The sequence below is a fragment of the Haliaeetus leucocephalus genome, unplaced genomic scaffold (assembly GCF_000737465.1).
Source record: "Haliaeetus leucocephalus isolate CR32 unplaced genomic scaffold, Haliaeetus_leucocephalus-4.0 Scaffold598, whole genome shotgun sequence".
In the NCBI taxonomy this organism is placed as follows: domain Eukaryota; kingdom Metazoa; phylum Chordata; class Aves; order Accipitriformes; family Accipitridae; genus Haliaeetus; species Haliaeetus leucocephalus.
Genome location: NW_010973034.1, coordinates 842,666 through 865,703, shown reverse-complemented (window position 1 = coordinate 865,703; position 23,038 = coordinate 842,666). Strand labels below are relative to the sequence as shown.

At 38.1% G+C, this 23,038-nt stretch overlaps 1 protein-coding gene across 2 annotated transcripts in view; it reads right to left on the bottom strand.

Moving 5' to 3' along the window:
* The window catches only part of FAM172A (family with sequence similarity 172, member A), a 268,877-nt gene that overhangs the window by 220,481 nt on the left and 25,358 nt on the right, over positions 1 to 23,038 (bottom strand). For both annotated transcript variants that reach the window (XM_010578033.1, XM_010578032.1), the window contains 2 exons: positions 22,650 to 22,751; positions 19,924 to 20,024 (listed from right to left, as the gene is read on the bottom strand). In XM_010578033.1, coding sequence (XP_010576335.1) covers positions 19,924 to 20,024; positions 22,650 to 22,751 — 203 coding nt within the window. The remainder of the gene's footprint in view (positions 1 to 19,923; positions 20,025 to 22,649; positions 22,752 to 23,038) is intronic.

Below are 23,038 nucleotides of genomic sequence, written 5' to 3'. Positions count from 1 at the left end.
AGACCTTGGAGAAAGGATAAGGGAGTGCAAGCTGTTAATCCAAGTTGTCCACATCATTGCCTGCTCCTACACACTTCTAGCAGGTTTCTGGGAAAAAAGGGAAATGGAGCAAATCACTCGTTACATACATTCTTCTGGTGGACCAGATCCAGCTGGATGGATCTGCGATTTCCCACATCATGTTCCTCATTCACAGCTATTCAAAACACAAACAGAACCCCATCACCACCATTACGACTCTTGTTACTGCTTTTCACTGCTCCAAGGACTAAAAGCGAATGGAGACAGAACTACTCTCTCAAAGTTAACAGAGGCTACTTCCCATCAAGAGTGAGATGTGTTGGCAATGATACACTTACTCAGTGGATAGGAGGCTTCTGCCTCTGAAGATGTCAACTTGTGAAGCGACACTCCTTAAACACCTTATCAGATCACTTGTTCTCATTAATTTTTAAAGACAGCTCTCAAACTACATGGAAGTGCAGAGAGTAGGAGAATCTAATGGCAATAATTTTGCTTGTAGGTTTTTATTAGTGGCCACATTTTCTCGAACGATATAGATATTGCATTTAAAATTAAGGAGATTGTAGCTAATAAAACATAGGCGCGATAGTGCTTGCTTTCTTGCTTGACTTCCTGGTTTTTCATAAGTCATATCATAAAAAGGGTTAGTACATTATTAGTGTCATTAGTAGTTCATTATTCCTCTATTAACCTTATGAGTTAACCTCAGTTTAATTTCCCACATAAACATATATTACAGAAAAAAAGAGAAAAAAAGAAGGGAAAAAATTACAATTAAAATATTACTGAAAAAGACATGCTCAGAAGCCACTGAAGTCTGAACACCTCCACCTTGTACAGTAACTCGCTCAGACATAATTTGCTATGCTTTGAGTTGAAGTAAAGGAAAATGCAAGGTTTTTTATTTTTCTTTAGAGAATGCAGAAAAAATTCAACCTTAGGTTCACTTGTCAATTCCCACCCCGTGACAGAACTGCACTTAAAATGTGTAACAGCTGAACATTACCAGTTCGCCTGACAAATCCACATATAGACCAAAATCACCCTCATTTGTCTTTGTGTTCTTTTTTTCCTAAAGTAGTATGTTTGACTTGACTTCACACAGTACAGCAAGAGATTCACCATCAGCTCCCCAGACTTCTAAAATTCCTTCAACTATCAATTCAGACCTGACATAACAGGTTACAACCTCTTGAATCTAACTTTCTCAAGAAATGGATCTTTCACAGGCATAGAAAGGATACTATTTTCAAATAATTTAAATTCAGCCTAAGAGATTAAGCCCCTCAGCACTACTAGTATTTTCTAAGAACTTCAAGGCAGTGTACACAGGTTGGAGGTTTTATCACTAATCTTAAAAATAAACAAGTATAAACCACTAGAAGCAATGCCATTATGAGTAATGGATTTTCTTGTTTTATAAGATTTGTCTCCTCATTGGTAATAAGCACTTTAACACAAAAAGAGAAAATGAGCACGAGCAGGAAACAATCCTTATAACAAACAGTAGTCTACCCACAACTTCTTCCTCTTCGCAGTGTAAGAACAACAATGTTCAGTGAAACAAATGCAAAATGAATTCCAACTGACTGCCCTGCGGCAAATCTCAAGTGGTGGGACTGACCCGAGGCTTGCTACTGTGGCTGCCACAGCCTTGGTTGAATGAGCTTTATTTTGACCCTCAAGTGACAAACCTGCCAATAAGTAACAATGAGAGATGCAAAGGAACTTTTTGACATACTGCTTTTGGACGCAGACTTACCTAAGAACTGGCACAAACAAAAAAATCCACCATCACCATGCCAGAACAAAAAATCCTAAAAGCTGAATGGACTTTCTAAAGGCCCTGTTCACTGCAAGCTAAGGGGATGTGTGGGAGGGAATCAATGGCATTTTAAAAATCCACAAAAGACCTCACTTGGATTATAGTGTGGGAGAACAATTCATTAAGATGGAATTGACATTACCTCTAAGGGATTTCTTGCGTTTTCTACTGAAAGCAATTCAATTCAATCTTAACACATGGGTGTGATATTCTGGATTCTGAGTTGACTGATCACAAATAGGATCTCAAGATCTTTTGAGAGAATTAAATGAAAAACAACAGGGATTTGTCATGAAGGCAGCATATACTGTTGATGTGATTTGACCCAATGTTTTGTTACATGGTCTTTGCTGACACCTGTTGGTTTATTTTTTGTTTTTCTTTTTTTCCTTTTTAAGAAAGCATCTCTCATTTTAGAAATCGCTTGACAATTATTTGGCTTCAGAAATGGCTTAATTACATAACCCATCTTCTGAAAATTCTGAATTCTTTTAAAATATGCATACATATACATATATATGTATTAGTACCAAGCAGAGGCTTCAATCAAGCACCTTGTGCTATAAGCAATTAAACATCAGCAGAAAGCATGACCTCTATCTCCAAGCTGAGATAAGAAACAAAAGGATGAAAAGGTTGCAAAACAAAGAAGGAAACTAAAAAAAGCCCAAAAGAGTAACAGAGGAACAATATAATGAGGCTTATGAGCATGTTTTAATATTCCAATTCAAGAACTAAAACTTAGGATTATTACCTCTAAATTTCATATTAGAGACGAGTTATGAAAAGGGATCTGGAAGAAAGAGCAGTAGCAGTTTTGATTATTCCAACTATTAATGAAAAAAATATAGTTTAGGTGGAGAGGTGGTGCTATGCAGTTTTGAAAGGTTAAAAATCCATGCCAAACCCAACTGACATATCAGATTAACATAGTTAAAGCATACCAGCTTTTGTAGCCACAGACAAAAAAGTCAGTGATGTGTCAAGCATCTCATTTTGCCACCTTTGATTTCTCAGCAGAAATGACCAGATAAATATTCACAGATGGACTGAAGGCTTAATTTTATGTAAATCCAGAGCAGAACTCAAATTAACACCTTCTTTCCATAGCAAGATGTCTTAACCATTTTGCCACCACGCTCCAGAAGAGTAGTGGGTCAAAATAAATTTGATTTACATAAATTTCGCTGAAAAGGGCCATGGCACTGACGATTAGCAGTATTTATTTTTTTCTTTTCTTGGCACAATTAGTAGTTGATACCCTCAGGACACAAAACACAAAAATGTTCATAGTTTCACTATTAAGTAATACCTGCACCTCTTTTTACTAGGTCAAGTAAACCAAATAGATTGAACCGGGGTCATTAACTCATCGCATACTTAAGGGGCAAACTCAGGACCCTCACTTGCTTTGAGTAACTGACAAAAGCCTGCAGTTAACTTCTAAGAGAAATGGCTAGCTTTCTTTCTGCTTTTCTAGTCTATGGTTATGATACCTAGCAGTCTGAAAGAAACTTCCCCTTAAGGAGAGAAAAACCTGCCCTGAAGGCACCGTCTCTTCTGGGGGTATCAAGCTGAAGGTTAAGAAAACACCTTGGACATTGATGAACCTTTTTCTATTCTTTTTCCTCACTGTTTCTCAAGAAAAGATTTCCTTTTTCTAGTCCACATGATTGAGCCTATCTAACCTAGCCTTGTGTTCTGCTGGCAAACAAACTCAAAGAGCGAGCAAACCACAAAAAACTCCAGGTACGGCAAATGCCAGGAGAACTTTCGACTAAGGGGTAAGGAAGATTGCTTCATATGTGACAAGTAAAAACCTGACACTTTTGCTCTTGTGGAAAATACAGGAAACCATTTAATTCAACAATGAAATAAATTATTATTTAAAATGTCTTCATTAAATCATATTTGGAAAGGTTAATTTATGTGGTTTTTTCCACTTCATTTTTAAAACAATCCTGTGAGGAAGAAACATTCTTGGTAACTGAGGTTTATAAAATAAACTTCATAGCCCATACTACTTCACTTACTGTAAGAGGACAGTGTGTAAGGATATTGTTAGTTGCTCATGAATATTTATGTCGATGATGTCCAAAACCACAGCAGATCCTTTCTTCCTATGAAATTATGACTGAAAAACTAATGTAGCCAATCATGCAGCATGCACATGTCCAAAGACAGCACATCAGTGTAGTACTTCACTTTAAGCTATGTGGGCACAAGTACTGGGAGAAGAGGAAAAAGAGCTAATAGTGAAGCTCTGTACACTACAATTTACTGTGTTTTAATGAATTTTACCTACATACTTTGTTTGGGAAGGAATCACATCTTTCTCAGTCCAACCACCAAGATATAGTCCAATGACACATAAAATTGCTTAACATGACAGTGATTAAGAAGGATCACAACAATTTATGATTTTATGCAAACTTTACATATTAGCTGTGTCTTTGACTTTCTACTGAATGCAAATATTGTGAGAAGAAAAGCCTTTTTTCTTGTCATATGGGACATTTCAAAAGCTCTAGTGGAAATTTTGCCTTAAAACAGTATAATACTTAGCATGTCCAACTAAATAACTGTTTTTTTCTAAAAAGTCTGTGAAGCTATGAAACAGCCTGAGCCAGAAAATACTGCACAAATGCCTATTCTCATGTCCATTTATAAACCATGTGACCAGGACTGGTTCATGTTGGCGTTTGTCCATTTCCCAATGGAAGTATGGGTGATGGAATCCTTTGCTCTTTTGGAGGGATGGGGCATGTGGAAGAATAGCCGTGTTTGATTAGACAAGTGGTTCAATGCAGTAGTTATCAGTAACAAATATACCAAGTAGGAAGTAATGACAATTCCTACTGAACAAAGATATCAAAATTTTGTCTGAAAAGGAAACTTCTTCCTAACATCCAGTTTCTGTAATTTTTATACTATTTCACAGAAACGTTAAGTAGGCAGTTTTATCACCTAGATACAGACAAAGAAAATGGACATCAACAACAGTGAGCAGCATGCTTGTGTGCAATTTATAATTATACCACAGCCACTAGCCTGCAGACTTCTGTGCAGCATTCTGTGTTCGGTGAAAGGGTATTATAAAATAGAAAGACACATGAAAGACATTTTAAATTCACCATGTATCAGATGAAGTGAACACAAGTAACAGTCAAGAGAATAAAATGAAAAGGTGAGATTAGGAATCAGACAGATTTTTGCCTAAAAGCAACTTGTTCTATGACAAGAGAATTTGGTACAATTATTTCTATGCCATGAGAACAGAGCAGACAATCTGCATTGAGGATGACCTGCCCTCCATCAACTACAAAATCGTATTTATTGCTCTATACAACATGCGGTGCTGCGACCACATACTGACTGAGCGTCTTCATCGCCAGTGATACTGTCAGTCAATAACCTGGGCACTGGGCACACAGGCTGATGGGTGCTCCCCCTCTGTTCTGCTCGAGGCCTAATCCAGACAGAAGAGGCAGAAGGAGACCAGCATGTCACTACAGAGTTTGGCAGCAAGCAGGATGACAAGCCAAGTCATCGCATTACGATCTACCGTTTGCCTATAATCTTGTTTTCCATGCTTCTCCTTCCCTTCCCATTTTTCTCCTTTACAAACAGAGACTAAGTTGTAAACCTGGGACTACCTTCTGGCCAGTGTTCACAAGGTGGGTCCAACACGATTGAGCTCCTGGGCGCTTCATCCCTCACAACAGGAGGTCCTGCTGCATTCGTGCCTCGGGCATGGGGAACTGCTCCTGTGGACTGATCCTACATCCAGGAGAAGCAGAACCTGCAGAGGGCAAGCAACTACTGCAGAGGCACTGGGAGCTCCTGGCAGCACCTGCGGCAATTCATGGGCAACAGCAAGGCATGGGCAGGCGGCAACACACAGCTTGCCATGAGAATCCCATTTTTGTCCCCTAATTGATGGCAGAGACCAAGCCTTTTCTTGAGTTAATGAAATGGAAGCTTTGGGTTTTTTAAGCAGCAAAATGCCTCCACTGATACTGGAAACAATTACTGCTGCTCCTTTTGATAGTCAGCCAAATAATCTGTTTTTGGCTGGGTTGAGGGGAAATGAATATTGTGGCTTCTCCTGCTATTTGTGCTGCTGGCTAATGTGCCTTATTTTCCCAACACAATATTCCTAAAATTATGAGTTGTAATGAAGGATCAAGAACATATGCATTCCTGAACGCTGGAAATCAGCCCAAAATTACGTTACTACAATCTAAGTTAGGACCCTTTCTGTTACTGAATGTAGCCTGTCCAAAAAAATCTTTATGAAACGGTACTAAAAATGTGCATCAGCCTTCATTTCTGACCTGTATTCACCTCATGATTTACTTAATTTCTATTCACTTTACCCATATTGTCTCCAGGGTTACAGGCTATTTTTATGTCAAAAATTATTAGTAGGTCATTTAATACTGCAGACAAATGAATTCTGCTTGCTAATGTATCTGACAATATCCTCAACTGGTTTCCTGTAGAGGTGGAAAGGTAAGCCCAAGAAACTTATAAACACAAGACCATAGTGAGCATTTCACCAAAGATTCTAACTTTCTAGAAGACAGTAGAAGAACAGATATTTTTAAAAACTTAGGCACACTGTGAACTGAGATCAGAATTGTCTTACAGAAAGATGAGCGAACCATTTTACAGACTTACTTTGGAATATCCAATCATACTGTATCTGTACAAAGAAAAATTTGTTCCAGAAGGAAATATTAATGGTATTATTTTATTACTTTGTAGTTTTAGCTTACTGATGTAGAACCGATCAAACTCGAAGCCATATACTTGCAACTCAATATGCACCTTGATCATTTCCACAAGCTGATTTCAATGTATCCACTGTGAAAATTATTTGAATTTTATCTACCTACAACCATACACATCTGGAAATATTTTTGCACATGAGACATCACGGTGACCAAGAGCACTGAATTATGTTGACATCTGCAAGAACTGATCAGACCTCTCACTTCATGATTAATCCTTACCCGGTCCCTAGTAAAGTAGCATCCAATGCTCTCTGACATTCCCAAAATACTTCAGTGAGAAGAGGCGTGACACTGTAAACTGAACAGTAGATCGAAACCCAGGACAAACGAGAGCTCTGTTCCTAGCTGACTGCTATGAGTACAAGCTCATGTTATCAAACAAGCTGTTTCCTTTTCTATTATAAATTGATCTCAAGGCACACACTCTCTTAAAGTGCACTTTTGCCAAACACAATGGGGTTGAGCAGGGGTATATATGCTATCAGGTAATACTTTTTCAAGTGCATCATGACACGCGCCTTGAGAAATCAGCTGGTGGAAGGCAAAATGCACTCAAACTGAAACCTTGAATAACAGAGGAATCTGGGAGCAGGCAGCAGGATCCATACTAACAGCAGCACATGACAGAACCATAGCTTTGATACAGCAAGCAACTGTTCTTTCTTCTCCGAGTCATGTCACGTCCTGACCGTAACAGTCTGACATTCAGTACCATTCCCGAACAAACGGTTAACAGCTGTGTAAGATTCATGGTGCTTCTTCCAAAGCTTTCATATTGTACTTCACAAAACTTCAGTGAATCATTACCTCCGACCACCTTACAAAACTTGGAAACCAGCACATTTTTTCCCTTAGAGGCCAGCTTCACAGCTGTATGAGCCTGGCCCCATCTACCATGGTCATCTCACTCACACCTCACAGGAACAAGTTTCATCCTGGGTCTCCCATCTACCAGGGAGCTCCACCACCGGAGTACGCAGATAGATCTCTGTAGCAACCATTCACTGTTAGGGTGTTCCTGCTTAAAGGCAGTCTGCAATTTTTTAATTGATCAGCCTGATGTGACTTTGAAGCTGGCCATGCTTTGAGCAGGGGAGTTGACTGCAGAATCCTGAGAGGTGCAACCAAAATTATTCTGTGATTCTGAGATAATAACCAGTACCACCACTAAACATACCCAAGATATCAATACCACCTTGTGCTGGTTTTGGCTGGCATAGAGTTAATTTTCTTCCCAGTAGCTAGTATGGGGCTATGGTTTGGATTTGTACTGGAAACTGTTGATAATACAGAGATGTTTTCATTACTGGTGAGCAGCGCTTGCACAGAGACAAGGTCTTTTCTGCTCCTCACCCCACAACACCAACAAGGAGGCTGGGGGAGGCACAAGAAGTTGGGAGGGGACACAGACGGGACAGCTGACCCTAACTGACCCAAGGGATATTCCAGACCATAGGACGTCATGCTCAGCATATAAAGCTGGGGGAAGAAGAAGGAAGGAGGGACATTCGGAGTTATCTTCCAACACAGCGTTTGTCTTCCCATGTCACTATTAGGCATGATGGAGCCCTGCTTTCCTGGAGATGGCTGAACTCCTGCCTGCAGGTATAAAGGCATAAGAGTTCAATCTAATGGTCCTGAACTCTAGAACGCATAATTTTTGACTGCTTGGGGAGAGTGTGCCTCTGCTCTAAAGACGAACCAAGTAGGTTTCCTCATCCCTCACAAAGATCTCTCTCATAAGACACATCAAGAGGTAAATTCTAAAAAAAACATTGCCCATTTTCACATTAATGGGTTTAGCCACAAGGTAAATTCTTGTAGCCCTTTGCTGGGACATTGTTATGCCCACATGAACGTCTAGAACAGAAAAATATGGTCCTTAGCCATTACTATAATAGTGCATGCCAGCATGAGCTTCACAAGTACAAGCATGGATGGATCACAATGATCAATCTTGTCCATACATTTTATACATATGACAGAGAGACTCGCTTCTGTCCTTCTGCGCTTAATTCAGGTAGACAGCACATGTGATATTTACTGTATTTATGTTTTAGTAACGCATGTGATACTTACCAGTCATTTGGCTGGCAGAAACTCCCCAAAGGTGCATTCCCTACACTGACTGCTGTAATCCTCAGCCTACCAAACATAATGACATACCACCGTAATACTGGAAAAGGATTCATGAGTTCTGCTATATCTTGGCCACTTATTTAAATGATATTCTGGCCGTTCAGATCTTTTACACATGCTGACTTTGAGGGTAGTTGCTCTCGCAGAAATAGCAACATTTGTACACATATGTATATGGATGTACACACACTGAAGGAGCTCAGTTTGCATCTCCTGAGTGTTGGGTAGGGCGAGTACACTGTTTTCCAGTGAACAGTTTGACTTCTGTGAAAAGCATCCCCTTTCTGCAAAAAAAAATGCCAAATCCCTCCCTCAATGAAAGATCTATGAAGTTCTAAGCTGAAGAAAAACCTTGAAGAACTTGTGCAACTATCAGCATTGTGTCCTGACATCTTTTGACACTTCATTCTGCCACAACAAAAGCAATTCCTATCTTAGAGTTTCATCATTTCTATTTTGCTGACAGCTATTTTAGCGTTATTCCCCACCTGCATTGCTACCTGCAGTTTCATACCGGTTTTTAACTAATACACAAAACGACATTTGTTTTAACTTAGAAGTTGAAAGCCTCTGTAAGTTAACAGCAACAGAAACGTTCACTTCAAAAAATTTGATGTGCATTTCCACAGTATCAAGTAAAGCAGGATTAAAAAGTTGTTTCAACAAAAATGGCAAAAAAACAAACATGTTTTTTGAAAAATTGAGATCAACTGTAACAATCAATCTTGATACATTTAATGGCATAGAGGAAATTGAGTATCAAACCCCTGAAGATCAAGCAGTAAGAATGCTTAGCACTTTCCAAGTAATTCCATTAAAAAATTTCTTCTGGTTACCTGTCCTAAATTTTTCTCTTTTGCTTGAACCTCCTGCCTTCCTACAACCTTCATGAACTATGAGTAACTTCCTTCTTTCATTTATGTCACAACCTTCAGATGGCACAACCAACTACAGTAACACTCTCTTTGTGCCTGTTATATCAATATTATACGAAAATAAAATACTCAGCCTCCAATTTTCATTTACGTTTATATTTTTTGTATTTTTCTAACCAACTTCATGGAAGCAAAAGTACACACAATATTGAAAAAGATGTCTCACATAGAACTGCAGCTTACAATGTACAAACACCCCCTTTTCTTACATTTAGTATTTTCCACTGTTGCTTAAATATCAGCACATGACAAAAGTACATGTCTAATGCACAAAAATTAATCATGTCTAATAACAAGTTCAGGTTATAGAACTTAACAAAACCACTTTCAAACACATTTTACACATTTATTTGTACTTCTATGTGAAAGTCTCACATGTATTCCAACTGGGATGGATAATATGTCAAGTTTTATCTTAAAAAAGCCACTTAAAATAGAGCCATATATACTGGAAATGAGGACAGAAGCTGAACTCCTGACTCTAGAAATTACAAACATTTTCACATACTTCTTCCATCCCGTGTTATGGTGTGTCAGATCTACAGTGAAGTGAAAGAAAGCTACCATAACATCTATATAATTTACACTGCTGGAAAGAAGACAAAAAACATATGCACACACTCCCCCACCCCCAGTTAATTCAGTGAAAAGAGAAAAATTCTTTGTTTTTCTCCTCAAAGATCTGTCATATATTATCACTAACAACATAGGGTATCACTCAAGAGAGGAACTCAAGGATTTGGCAGATATGCTGGAAAGAGTTAAGAGGTGCAACTACCCAAAAAGCACAAGAGGCAAATCTGGAAACCCTGAATGTGAGAAGGAATTGACACCATTTGTGGAGGAGCATGATGCTTTCCTGAATCATTACAGACAAGACAGTGCATGTGTTAAGGTGAATAACTACGTATTAAGCCTCTCAAAATCCTAAGTAAGCAACCTATTGAACTGATCTTCCTTAATAGTCGTAACTGCATCTAACAGCTTCAGGCATGCTAACTGGGTATTTCTGCTTGCAGTGATCAACAGAAGATAACAGATACCAAAATTCAGTTGTGATTGAGTTAATGAATTGAGCAGCTGGAGCATCTTAAAGTAATTTTAGGTTGTTTGCACATACAGAAATACAACGCTCTATTGATTTATAATTGAATTTTTTTCCTTTCAAATTACTCCTATTAAGGACTGACACAGCTGATACAGCTTTATTAAAAAATATCACTATTCGGCTGAATTTTAATAAAAATATTCCCAGAAAACTGAAAGATATAGGTCTCTTGTTGAAAACACAGATAGTGTTAAATTCTTTATCTTGGAAAAGCTGAAAATCCTGTGAAAGAGAACTAACTCTTCCAGAGTTCTGCAACTGAGGTAAAATAAACATATTTTAAAAGGGTTGCTTGATGAAAGCTGTAATCTACATATCTCTGGTTTACAAAAAACTCCTGCTGTAACAGTAGGAAAATACTTTGCCTTTCACAGAAACTTCTAATATCACGGATGGAAACAAGAACTGAACATTCACAAGACAAAGGTAAACCAACTGGTTTCATCACATATGCTGATTTGTATTCTGCCTAAGCATTGCTTAAATAGATTTGTTTCCAGTCACCTAGCTGGCAAAAGCCAGGTTTTTTTCACCACTTCTTTAACAAAAAATAAGCCTACTATATCCCATCTTACTTCCTTGCTGCAAACTCTCCACCGATTTTGGAGTTCACTACTCTATTCATTGTTTTTAAGTAGGAATGATTAATAAGACCAATGATAATCCAATTATTCTACTGTGCAATAAATCTTGGGTTTTTTTTCCCAACAAGAAAAAGGAGAAAGAAGGGAATGGATACATTTAGATAAAAGGTGGATTAGTTGTATTTTTAATTTCAGCTACATGAAAACGGTTGGTACAAAAGTTTATTAAGAACTGAGAGTCTAAACTTTTGCATATAAACCCAGGATGACAAGAATGGTTCTAATTGAACTAAAGCTGCTGAAGGTTTTATTTTTAAAAAGCTCATGATTAACTCATTGAAACACTCCCCCTACTCCAATTTTTGTCTTCTTTTTAACAATTAGTACCATTCTTTGAATTGCAGCAACTTGCAAGTGCTTTATAAACAACCATCTGCCTTATTGTATCTTCTCTGCTTTTCACTGTTTATCAATTTAAAAATGTAAAACACATTTATCAACACATTTATCAACAATGTAACAAATTCCCATCTGGGTTTATGAGATGCTCATCATTTCTTTCAAGAATCATGCTAACAATAATTATGAAACTATCTCTGAACCTTTCGAGTACTGTCATGTTACTATGATGAACCAACCTACTGCCAATTGCTGCCTACAAACTAGAAGAGTTCACTGAAGCACATCTGACATAATCATTCCAGTAAAAAGTCTTCACAAACAGCAGATTTTGAAAGCGGATTTAGCATATGCAAATGAATATATTGCATGCAACAAAGATTCATATTTAAATTTAAATTTCCTTAGGTACTATTAAGTAGTCTTCAATCCTTGCTGTCCATCTACTTCACTCACCAAAAAGAAACGCTGAAGATAAACAGATTGTTAAAAGCTGAAATCTTTCTAAAATTCTAAAGACAGTACACATACATGTTTTAGATTTTTTTGTGCTGCCCCTACTAGCATTTTCTTTCTGTTATCAAAGACATTGGTTCAAAAATGAGTGAAGTACAGGGACTTGAACCTTATGAAAATGTATTACTTATTGCTTAAGAACTACTGTCAGAGAGAAATTCAATGTCCTGCCCCATCTTTAGGTGCTTTATCTAGTTTTCTTAAAGTCTTCTGTGTCATGCTTCTGTTTCACACTTACCTATCACAAATTGAAAATAATCAAGTTAATATGAAAAAACTCTGTAACCAATGAGGCACGGATTCCTAAAGAACTGCATTTACAATTGACCTTGGTGTCCAAAAAGTGATAGGTGTCATTTACGCTCTTCCTCCAATTGGTACATTCAAAAGTCTCTATTCCATGTGGATACTTCTCTGCCTAGTAAGAAACGAGATTACACTTCAATTTATTTTAAAGATCTTGCCCAATCTCTCTCTTCTGCTCAGTTGTTTATTTTTGTCCAAATAGTACAACTCTTAAACATTTTTGCAACATTTACTCCACTGTAAAATTTTACTAAAGCAAAAACCTTCTACAACATTCATTAGTAGATGGGGCACGACATGCACAGAAATAGCACTATCAAATCACTTCCAAATGAGACCACCCAAAATGGGCTTTAACCACTTTCAAGAATAAGGATGGGGGAAATATTTCAGTTAGATGCTTTCACTCTAACTTTGAAACAGGCCATAAAGTTAGGAAGAGTTTGTTAGATTCTCAGTGAGGATTTTTGCTATCCCCATGAAAGTTTACCCTTACTTGACCGTAATACCAGACACTGAAAAAATTCAGTTCACATGCACTCAACAGACACCTGTTAAGTATTTGGCATCTAATCTCTTTGAACAGAACAACAACTTTCAACAGCCCTGGCCAAGCAAGCATGCCATGAAAGCAAATGTCCATGAATCAGCCTATATATTACATCACTATCAATTTATTTTGTCCTCTCAGTAAGATAAATTTTTCCAACCACTAAATAACTAACAGCAAATACATAGTAATAAGTCAAGGTACACAAACATAATTTTGCTTAATCCATGGTGTGCAGCACATAATAAAGTCTCACTAGCCAGAGAAAATCTGGAATGTTTAATGATAAACTGTCTGTGCAAAGAAACTGAAACTAGAGTGTAAGGATTTCTACTAATCATCTGCAAATTTTATTTGGAACTTGATCCTGCAGCCCTTATTCACAAGATCAGACCTATTGAGTTTATTCACATGAGCTTCGGCTGCAAGATTGGACCTTAAGTACTATCAGGTGCACGTGCAGCCTATCATCAGATTTTGGGTTATTCATGTAAGAAGCTACCCTTTCAAATGCAGACTACTTAATGCTTCCTTCTTCATTAACTTACATGTCCTCTTCTGCTGCTCTATGCTTTCATTTGTGCTATGTAAATAGCTTCTTTCTCTCAGTCATCCAAACAAATAATGCTCTTTGCAACCAAGGAGGAAATTAGTAGCAGGTGAACGCTTATTTTTTAAATTATGTTGAGACCAAGCTGTTCTTTAACTTAAAGGAGATCTGGAAAAAAAAAATATCCCATTTTACTACTTAGCGATCTTAATTATGGGTTGTCATTGTCATAATTCTACATACTTATTTTGTTCCCCCACACAAATATTAACCTTGATGGTTAATCTACTTTATGACGAGCTGGACCTAACACTGTGCACATACTTTAAAGCAGTTTATTTAGTGGGACAACACTTCTCTGATGATGTAAAATTAACCGTATCTTATCATACATAAAACATGCAAGGAATTTCTGACATAGGTGTTCTATTTCTTTGCTTTCCGTATTTGTTCTTCATAAACATAAGATATTTTCTTGTGCTATGGTGTGGTAACTGTAAAAAATAACCACAATTCTGCTACGTGCTTATATGCTTCTGCAGGTGAGGGAGGCTGCTATTACAAGAGATGGCATACAGTAGTCCTTGAACAGGACCACAGCAGAGGCACGTATATCACAGCCCACATTATAATCTACATATTTACAAATCTTATTTGACTTATTTGAAGACATGGGTAGCCAAGCAAACTGTCAGTACAGGTAAAAGTCTCTTCACTAGTGACGGCAAAAACATCTGCAAGTATTAAATGGCCTCCAAGCAATCACCAAATTATAATTACCCAAAGCTAGAGCTGTAAAAGACACGCAGAGGGACAGACAATAACTGCCTACTGATGCTAGGGAGACTCTGCTTACTCTAAGACTATGGAAGGAGAATGTCAACATAATCTTTTTCATATGAAATCTCATTATGAACAAAACCTATATGACTGGCAAAATGGATAGTTAAATCCCAGCAACAGATTTTAGCAGTATTTTCTTTATAATTCCAGCTAATTTCAATGTCATGATTGAGCAGCGGCTGAAGCTGACTGTTGGCAATTTTAGTAGCCGTAATATCAACTGAAAGTGCAGTACATGCAATAAACACAGACATCTACTTAAAATGTAAGGAGACATGTATCATGTGAGTCTAACCCAGAGTTTAACCTAGAATCCAAATCTCTGTAACTTCTGGCCAGAAAAAGAAATTAAAATAATTCAACCTTGAACTGGAATGGTACGCCTGCAACAACTGAACTGTTGTCACAAAATTGTTCTCAATCGTACTTCAAACTTGCCACATGGATTAATCGGCAGTTAGAAGCAGCTGCAACACCATGTTCTGTGCACTTCTGTTGCCATTTTAATTTTTAAAAAGCAAATGGAGAGGCTCTCCACAAAATTCAATGCCGCAATAGCAATGACTGAACCAGAATCACAAAATTATGAACAGTTCACTAAATTGTCTATTAGGAGCACATATCAAGAGGCTGCAGAACAAATTGTGTGCCTGAAATAACAGATCAATGAATGAAGAATAAAGAGATGTAAGAAGTGGAGACGTTGACGAACCATTGTAATTTGTGAAGAATCAATTTCCATACAGCCAGAGTAATGGCAGAACATCACAGATAGTGTATTCATTACTTTTAACAGCAAAAAATCATGGATTACCAAATGGAAATTTATTAATGCTCCAAGAAAGAGAGAATGATGCTGTAACACAGGGCCAGAAAGTACACCCACTTCTTAAAATTAGTAAAAAGCAATAAAAGCAGCCCACAATATATACGTACAGTAAAAAAAAGTTGCCTTGGGCAGGATGGGCATATCCTTTAAAAATTACAAAACCAGCATACAATGACTGAGCTGACAATGGAAACACTGAATACATAAAACACTTTTGTCCGATGATACAAGTGTAGCTACTTTATCATCTCACTGTATGTCCAGCTACATAAATGTTCAGCCACAAATACATATTACAGAACTCCTAAAGCCAAAGGATGATGTTTCAATGCAAAGGCCTAAAGCCAGATTTTACTACATCACCTTATAAATTATATGAGCTGCTGCTTCTTAAGCTATCACAGATTACTAAATACATCTTAGCCCAGACTACAAAATGACTAATCAGAGGGTAATATACAGCTTCTGTACTCTTCAACATCTACATCAGTGACCCACGATTCTATGGCACAAAAGCAGGTTTTATCTACGTGAACAAATGCCAAGGGTCTTGCTGGTCAGCCTCCCCTGTATTCCTAGATAAGTGTATAAACACTCATAGTGCCAAAACCAGACAATGGAGCATTTATAAATTTGTGGCTTTTTGGAAGAACTGTGTAGTATCAAGCACCTAGCAGACAACAGACAAACACAGACGAGTTTCTTTTTTCTCCAAAAACCAAAACAAATAAAAACCAGAACGATTCACCCTGCCAGATTCCTGACCACAAACCTTTTTTGCCTTTTACCTACCAATATAAACAAAGTGCATTTTCAAAGATCACTCAAACCTGAACATGGAGAATGACTATAACTAAGGCAAAAAATGCACAAGACAGATCACAGATATAAGGCACCCACTCCATGAACACATCCCACCTCCTGGTTAACCAAAAATTACAGAAAGTCATTCGTACTACTATGGGTTGAAGCTGTGGCACTCACTATTCGGATGCTCAGAACAAGGAATTTGATGATGTTGCCAAACATGTACAAGAAGGTGTGGTGGCACAGGAACCCACATGGAGACATACTAATCTTTACAGTTGTATCTTGTCCAACTCATTTACTTGGAAAACGGGGATATTTGAACAATACAGGCACTCACAAAGGTCTGCACAGCCAGACCATGGAATAGGTGCCAATCTGGAAGAAATGTGTATCAGGTAACGTAGACAATACAACGGATTGGGCTACTGCACTTTCCCGGTTTTGGAAAAACACCCAGTTGAGGTGAAAGGATGCGAGAAGCAGCAGGAGTAGCCCCCATCATCTCTTCCCCTGCCGCAGTTCTTGCAGGAACAACGAGGAGGAGGAGGTAAAAAGCAAGGTTTCTTCAATCCCCAGTAACAAAGCTCTGGCAGGACAAAGCAGTGCTCAACAGCTGGGCACCTCCAACACATCCAGCGCAGAGCCCAAGCTGTCCCCTGAACGAAATGGAGGGGCCGAGCTGGCACAGGGCACCAGACCACCACGCAGCAGGGGCCTGGCAGGGTCCACAACAGCTTTTCATCGCGGTCCCACAAGCAGAAAGGCCGTCTCCATCACAAAGCCACTTTGGGAGCCTCAGCAAGGAATTGGGAGACAGGCTAATCCCTGTTATCTGTCCTGCTAAAGTCACAGCAGTCTGGCCCGCAGCGGCTTTTCGTTTTACCCGAATGAAAAAGTAAAACCTGCACCACTGAAAATCCACTACGGTTTACCTGAGAATCGGGATCATTTGAGCAATTATTCTCAAATACCAGAAACTCCCTGTAACAGAAGAGAGTGCATGTATTTAAATTTAAATGTGTAAAAATGCAGCACCGCACAGCCCTGTGGTGTTACACTGAACACACGCGAAGCTCCCTCTTTATTTCCTCTCCTGGTGTACTGCTCTCCACCGAACCTCTTACTTCCACTTCTCTCAGCCTGGCAGTATCCAGATTAATGCTGGTGGGGATTCTTGGGCCATACCTCACTCAGCGATGCTGGTTAAGGACAGATGGAGGGCTATTCCTGTTAACCAAGACGGGCAGAGTCTTCTGCCATGCGCTCCTTCCTTGAGCCTGCACGCTCAGTGCCTACAGAAGTTCCCACAGCCTATCCTGCCATACCTAGAGAAGGCCGTGTAATTAGGTATTTCTGCAGCTTTAACAAATGCACTCTTGGCAGCACGACAAACTATATGAAACCATTTGGTGATATATTTCAGTATATACTTATTTACCCATCCAAGAAACTCAGTCAACATGCTTTATACTGTTCCCTTTGCAAACTCAATCAAGATGCTTTATACTATTTTTCCTTTGCAACAGTGTAGGACTGGCTGTCACTTCAGACATTTTAGTTTTCTTTTTGCTCTTTAGTATACAAGTGTACTGGTTGGGGGTGCACAAGAAGTTGCGGGGGGGACACATACAGCTGGGACAGCTGACCCCAACTGACCAAAGGGATATTCCATGCCATATAGTGTCAAGCTTAGCATATAAAGCTGGGGGAAAGGAGGAAGAAGCAGGGGACATTTGGAGTTATCTTCCAATAAGGCATTTGTCTTCCCAAGTCACCATTATGCATGAAGAAGCCCTGCTTTCCTGGAGATGGCTAAACACCTGCCTGTTCATGGAAAACAGTGAATTAATTCCTTATTTTGCTTTGCTCGCGCGTGCAGCTTTTGCTTTACCTATTAAACCGTATCTCAGCCCACAGATTTTCTCCTGTTTGTCACGCCATCGATTTTCTCACTTTTACTCTTCTGAGTCTCTCCCCCATCCCACAGTGGGGAGTGAGTGAGTGGTTGTGAGGGGCTAACTGCCCACTGGGGTTAAACCCCGACAACAAAGAAAGTTTAAAAGACAAAATGTCTAAACATGCACAATCAAACATATCTCTGAGTAGTCTGAATTGATGTAACAGAAATAGTAAGTGGGGAATAAATGTGTTTTATCCTTACTAAACCAATAACACTAATGAAAGTAGACAAGCCATGAGGCAAAGGCAGTTCTTGAATGACATGCCATAATGATTCCAACAGAAACTGCCGGGCAACATTACATAGTCTCTGGGAAAAAAGACTCTCGTTTGTAGACAGAGCTGTGCATCTCCTTTCTCCAAAAGCCACTCTGACGTGAGCAGCATTACTACCTAGAGGTCAGGGTTTTGAGGCTGTTCTTTCTGTTGGGCAGGGGAGGTGGTGACAGTGCAAGGAAGACCTCAGCAGACAGCTTTGCATTCACTGAGATCAGGTGCCTTTCTTCTCAAGTCAGTGCTCTGACTGCTAAAGCATTGCAATAACCATGGCACTGAAATTAAAGTCATTTTCACACGGAAAAGGAACCACCGTCAGTTGCTTCTACATCTACTACATCCACAACATCCCTACAAAAAGCCTGGGAAGTACCAGTAACATCCAAGTATCTAATACATCAACAAATATTTAATCAATTAATCATCAGAGCTCTACTTAATCCAGTGGCTCCTGGTATCTTCTGGTAACGTAAGAAAACCAGCCAATACATTCACCTTCAGCTATAAAGTAAAATGCCAGTGTTGTGGTTTAAACCCAGACAACAACTAAGCACCACACAGCTGCTTGCTCACTCCTCCCCGCTCCCAGTGGGATGGGGAGGAGAATTGAAAAAAAGAATTAGAACTCGTGGGTTGAGATCAGAACAGTTTAATAATGACAGTAAAATAAAATATAATAAAAACAATAATTAAAATATATAATAACAATAATAATAACAACAACAATAACGATGATGATGAAAAGGAATATAACAAAAAAAAGAGAGAGAAATAAAACCCCCAAAAAGACAAGTGATGCACAATGCAATTGCTCACCACCCACTGACCGATGCCCGAGCAGTGATCCGCCCCTCCCAGCCAATTCCCCCCAGTTTATGTACTGAGGATGACGTTCTACGGTGTGGAATATCCCCTTGGCTAGTTCAGGCCAGCTGTCCTGGCCATGCTCCCTCCCAGCTTCTTGTGCACCTGCTCGCTGGCAGAGCATGGGAAACTGAAAAATCCTGACCTGAGGATAAGCGCTACTTAGCAACAACTGAAACGTCAGAGTGTTATCAACATTATTATCACACTAAATCCAAAACACACTGTACTGGCTACTGGGAAGAAAATTAACTCTACCCCAGCTGAAACCAGGACAGCCAGTTTTGTACTCAGTGCTTCACCTTGACAAGAAAGTTAAAGAAAATCCTGCACTGTATAATTATATCTAGATTATACTCTACTTTGAACACATAAAGTCAAATTGTAGTCTAAATCACATCTTAAGCTCTACAGCAAATAATGGAAAATACTGTTAGAGCATAAACATGCAACAAATCTTGAAATACCTTTTGTTATATGACTGCAGCCTTACTAAATCTTTCTTAATATATATAAAATTGAAACTATCTTTTTTACAGAGAAACACAACAAAAAACACAGCACACCAATACATATACGGATGCATACATGCACACAATTAATATACCTCTCCAAGAGCTTCATAGCGCTTTTGGTTCCATCTATGTAAATCTTCACGGTAATTGAAAACAAATGGCTCCCCAGTTTTTATGTGTCTCAACTGCCCTTCTGTAAAACAAACAAAATCATTAAATTTTAATATACTTCTTCACTAAAAGACACATTTAATTGCTGTAGATTTGAAAAGAAATCTACATCTAAATATTGGGCTATTATGAATCCCTTCTCTTTTGGTGGTAGTATTTTTGAAGGAAAACAATTGTAGCATAACAACAAAATGCATTCGCCTTCAATGGTATATATTGCTAGATAAAGCTAAACACAAGTGATGACAGTGAAATTACATGCAGATATCAAATGTCAAATTGCTTTGCAAATTTGCTATGGATTAACGCTGAAATGTAAACATTAGCAGTTAATATTTGATCTGCAGTGTCAATTAGGTGATCAAATTGTAGCTACAAATCTGCTACTTCAAAAACAACTGCATTTATGAAGAAATGTGAGTACAAATTGGGCTGGAGGCTGGAAGGAAAGGAAACATTTATTTTCAAGATTAACAACATTCTAAGTTAATCTGAAGAAAACCACATCCACAATTAAGGTAAATATCTCAACTGCTAGGCACTGTGCAATCAAGCAAGAGCTCTTAGATTCAGGGTACTCTGAGATTACAACAGTAGAACAAAGCAGAATGCTTGATCAGAGCAAAACCACATGCTATTCTTAGATTCCAAAATAACTTTCTGGAGTTGGGCCTTGTTTATAGCAAAGTTTAGGAGCATACTCAACCACAAATGAAGATATGGGCTGAGTTAAAATAACAGTAATAATAAAATGGCAACAAAATAAGAAGCAAACTGCTGAAAGCAGATATCTGACCAGTAATGTTTCAGCTTATCAGACAAAACCCAAATTATGGTCTCAGAGCATCACAAAATTGCAGTAAATCAGAGAAACATTAAAAACAGGAATATGTACAAGCATCTCCTTTGAAAGCTGAAATGTCTGCATGATGAAGGTAAAGTTTCTCAGGAAAATGTTTCCTTTTGAATAGTAAGAAATTGCTAACTTAGCTCACACCTATTCAGGACCTTCACATTTTGATTCTTGATGTTTTAAATAAAATATTTAAGATCTGGGACCTCTAATAGTTATGCTTATCTGCTTACTTGATATTTTTTCCAGACCTGTATTACCTCATGGACTAGACACCACAGAAATATTTCTCAACTTCATATCCCTGTCTCAGGTCCAAATATCCTTCTTCTCATATTTTCATTACAAGTCTACCTTCAGCTGTTCCTTCTCAGCTAGTTACTTTCAAGTATGCCATCAATAGTACACAGTTGCCCTCTGCAGAAGTAAACTGGAGCAAATATCTGGTATATCTTTTCTCTGGCTTTCTGGAACCCTTGTCTCCTTCAGATTCTTTAAAACTAATAAAAATCTTCCTTATTTTTCCATCATAAAAGAAGCATGATTATGACATAAGAGTACCCAACTGTACATTTGAATTAAATGTACAAAAGCAAAATGGAGACCTTCTTGCTTTGCTGACCAGTAGCACATGTAATAGGTTTTGCTGTATTCTATGGAAATCACCCAGGCTGTGAGGTTAGTGATGGAATATTCAGTAACACATTCTAAAACATCATTCCCCTAAATTCAAATTTCATCCCTTTTTACCAACCACATATGAACCATTAACTCTGAAGTCAGTAAGGAAGACAGTAGACACTGTGCGGATCTAAAAATAAGGAGCTGAAAAGTGACAGAGCTGAACCCCTCCCATCAAAGAAAGAGCATCACTTTCATGACACTTTTAGTCTCTAAGTACCTTCCTGTGAAAGCCATCAGGGTATTAAAAAGCTAAGTGTTGCATAAATGACTACCATTTAAAGGAAAGCTCTTTTTTTTCTTTAAAAGTGGAAGATGTAAGACTGGCAGATTTAGAAACTAAAGTTCCTCTGTTCATAGAACAGGCACTGCAAGGAAGTAGAATTGTAAACGTCCCCATTTGTCCTACAGGTTTCAAACAATCTTAAAAGAGCCATTTCCTGGAGCCTGGTATTACTTTAGCTCAGAGGCTTATTTCTCAGCTGGATTTTAAAATGTATGCACTGGAAATTATAAATACTACTAACTCATTCGACACACAGACTCAGCTAGCTGCAAGTACTTGTAGTCATCACACACTTAGCTATAACGCAAAACCATGACCCACACCAGAAAAGTAAGAGACAGGCTATCACATTGCTTATCCTTCCATTAATATAAATAGGTGTTTTCCTATTGGTATTAATGAAATAGCTGGCATAAATTATTATCTAAATAATAACTTCTTTTGTATCCATGAAAATGAATAAGTAAATAAAGTGTTTCTTAAATGAGTGACCACTCTTTAATCTTGCTTTTTAATGCTAATGCTACAGAAATAATTTTCAGAATTTTTGTATCAACACTTCTGGAATAGAAAACAGGAAGTCATAAAGTATGCACAGTATAAACATATAGTATTGTATAAAATGAGGGATTTTGGTGACAATTTCATGAAATAAAAAAAAATACTACTTAGCTAGAATTACAAGCCTGCTAACACTAGGGCTTACAATTTTATTCTTAACAGAAAAGTGTGAAATTCTAATAGGGACTTATAAGGTATAATTTTAAGTTCTGATAACCTCTCAACATTATTCTAAGTATAGCCTTTACAAAGCATATATGACTTACTTTCATTAAAAATGTACTCAAATCCTTCCAGAGTATCAGGAAATTCAAGTGGTGGCTCATCTTTTTTCATTAGTTCATCCAAGTCTATTCTAGACAATAAATCTAAAAAAGGAAAAGAAAAATTACATAATGCATGCTATGTCTTTTTTATTTCACCATTATCACTGACAAAATGTGTTTGTTCAGATTTGTAGATCTTAAGGGCAGAAGGACAATCTACATAGGACTTTGTTATGGGAAATCTCGTTCCAGATTCAGAAGCTGGGCCTCACTGTCAGTATATCTTCTTTTTTTCTTTCTTTCCCTACCTATTTATCTCTAATGTTGATCAAAAAACGTCCAGGGACAGAGAAGCCACCAAAGACATAGTGATTTGTTTAAATGATTCA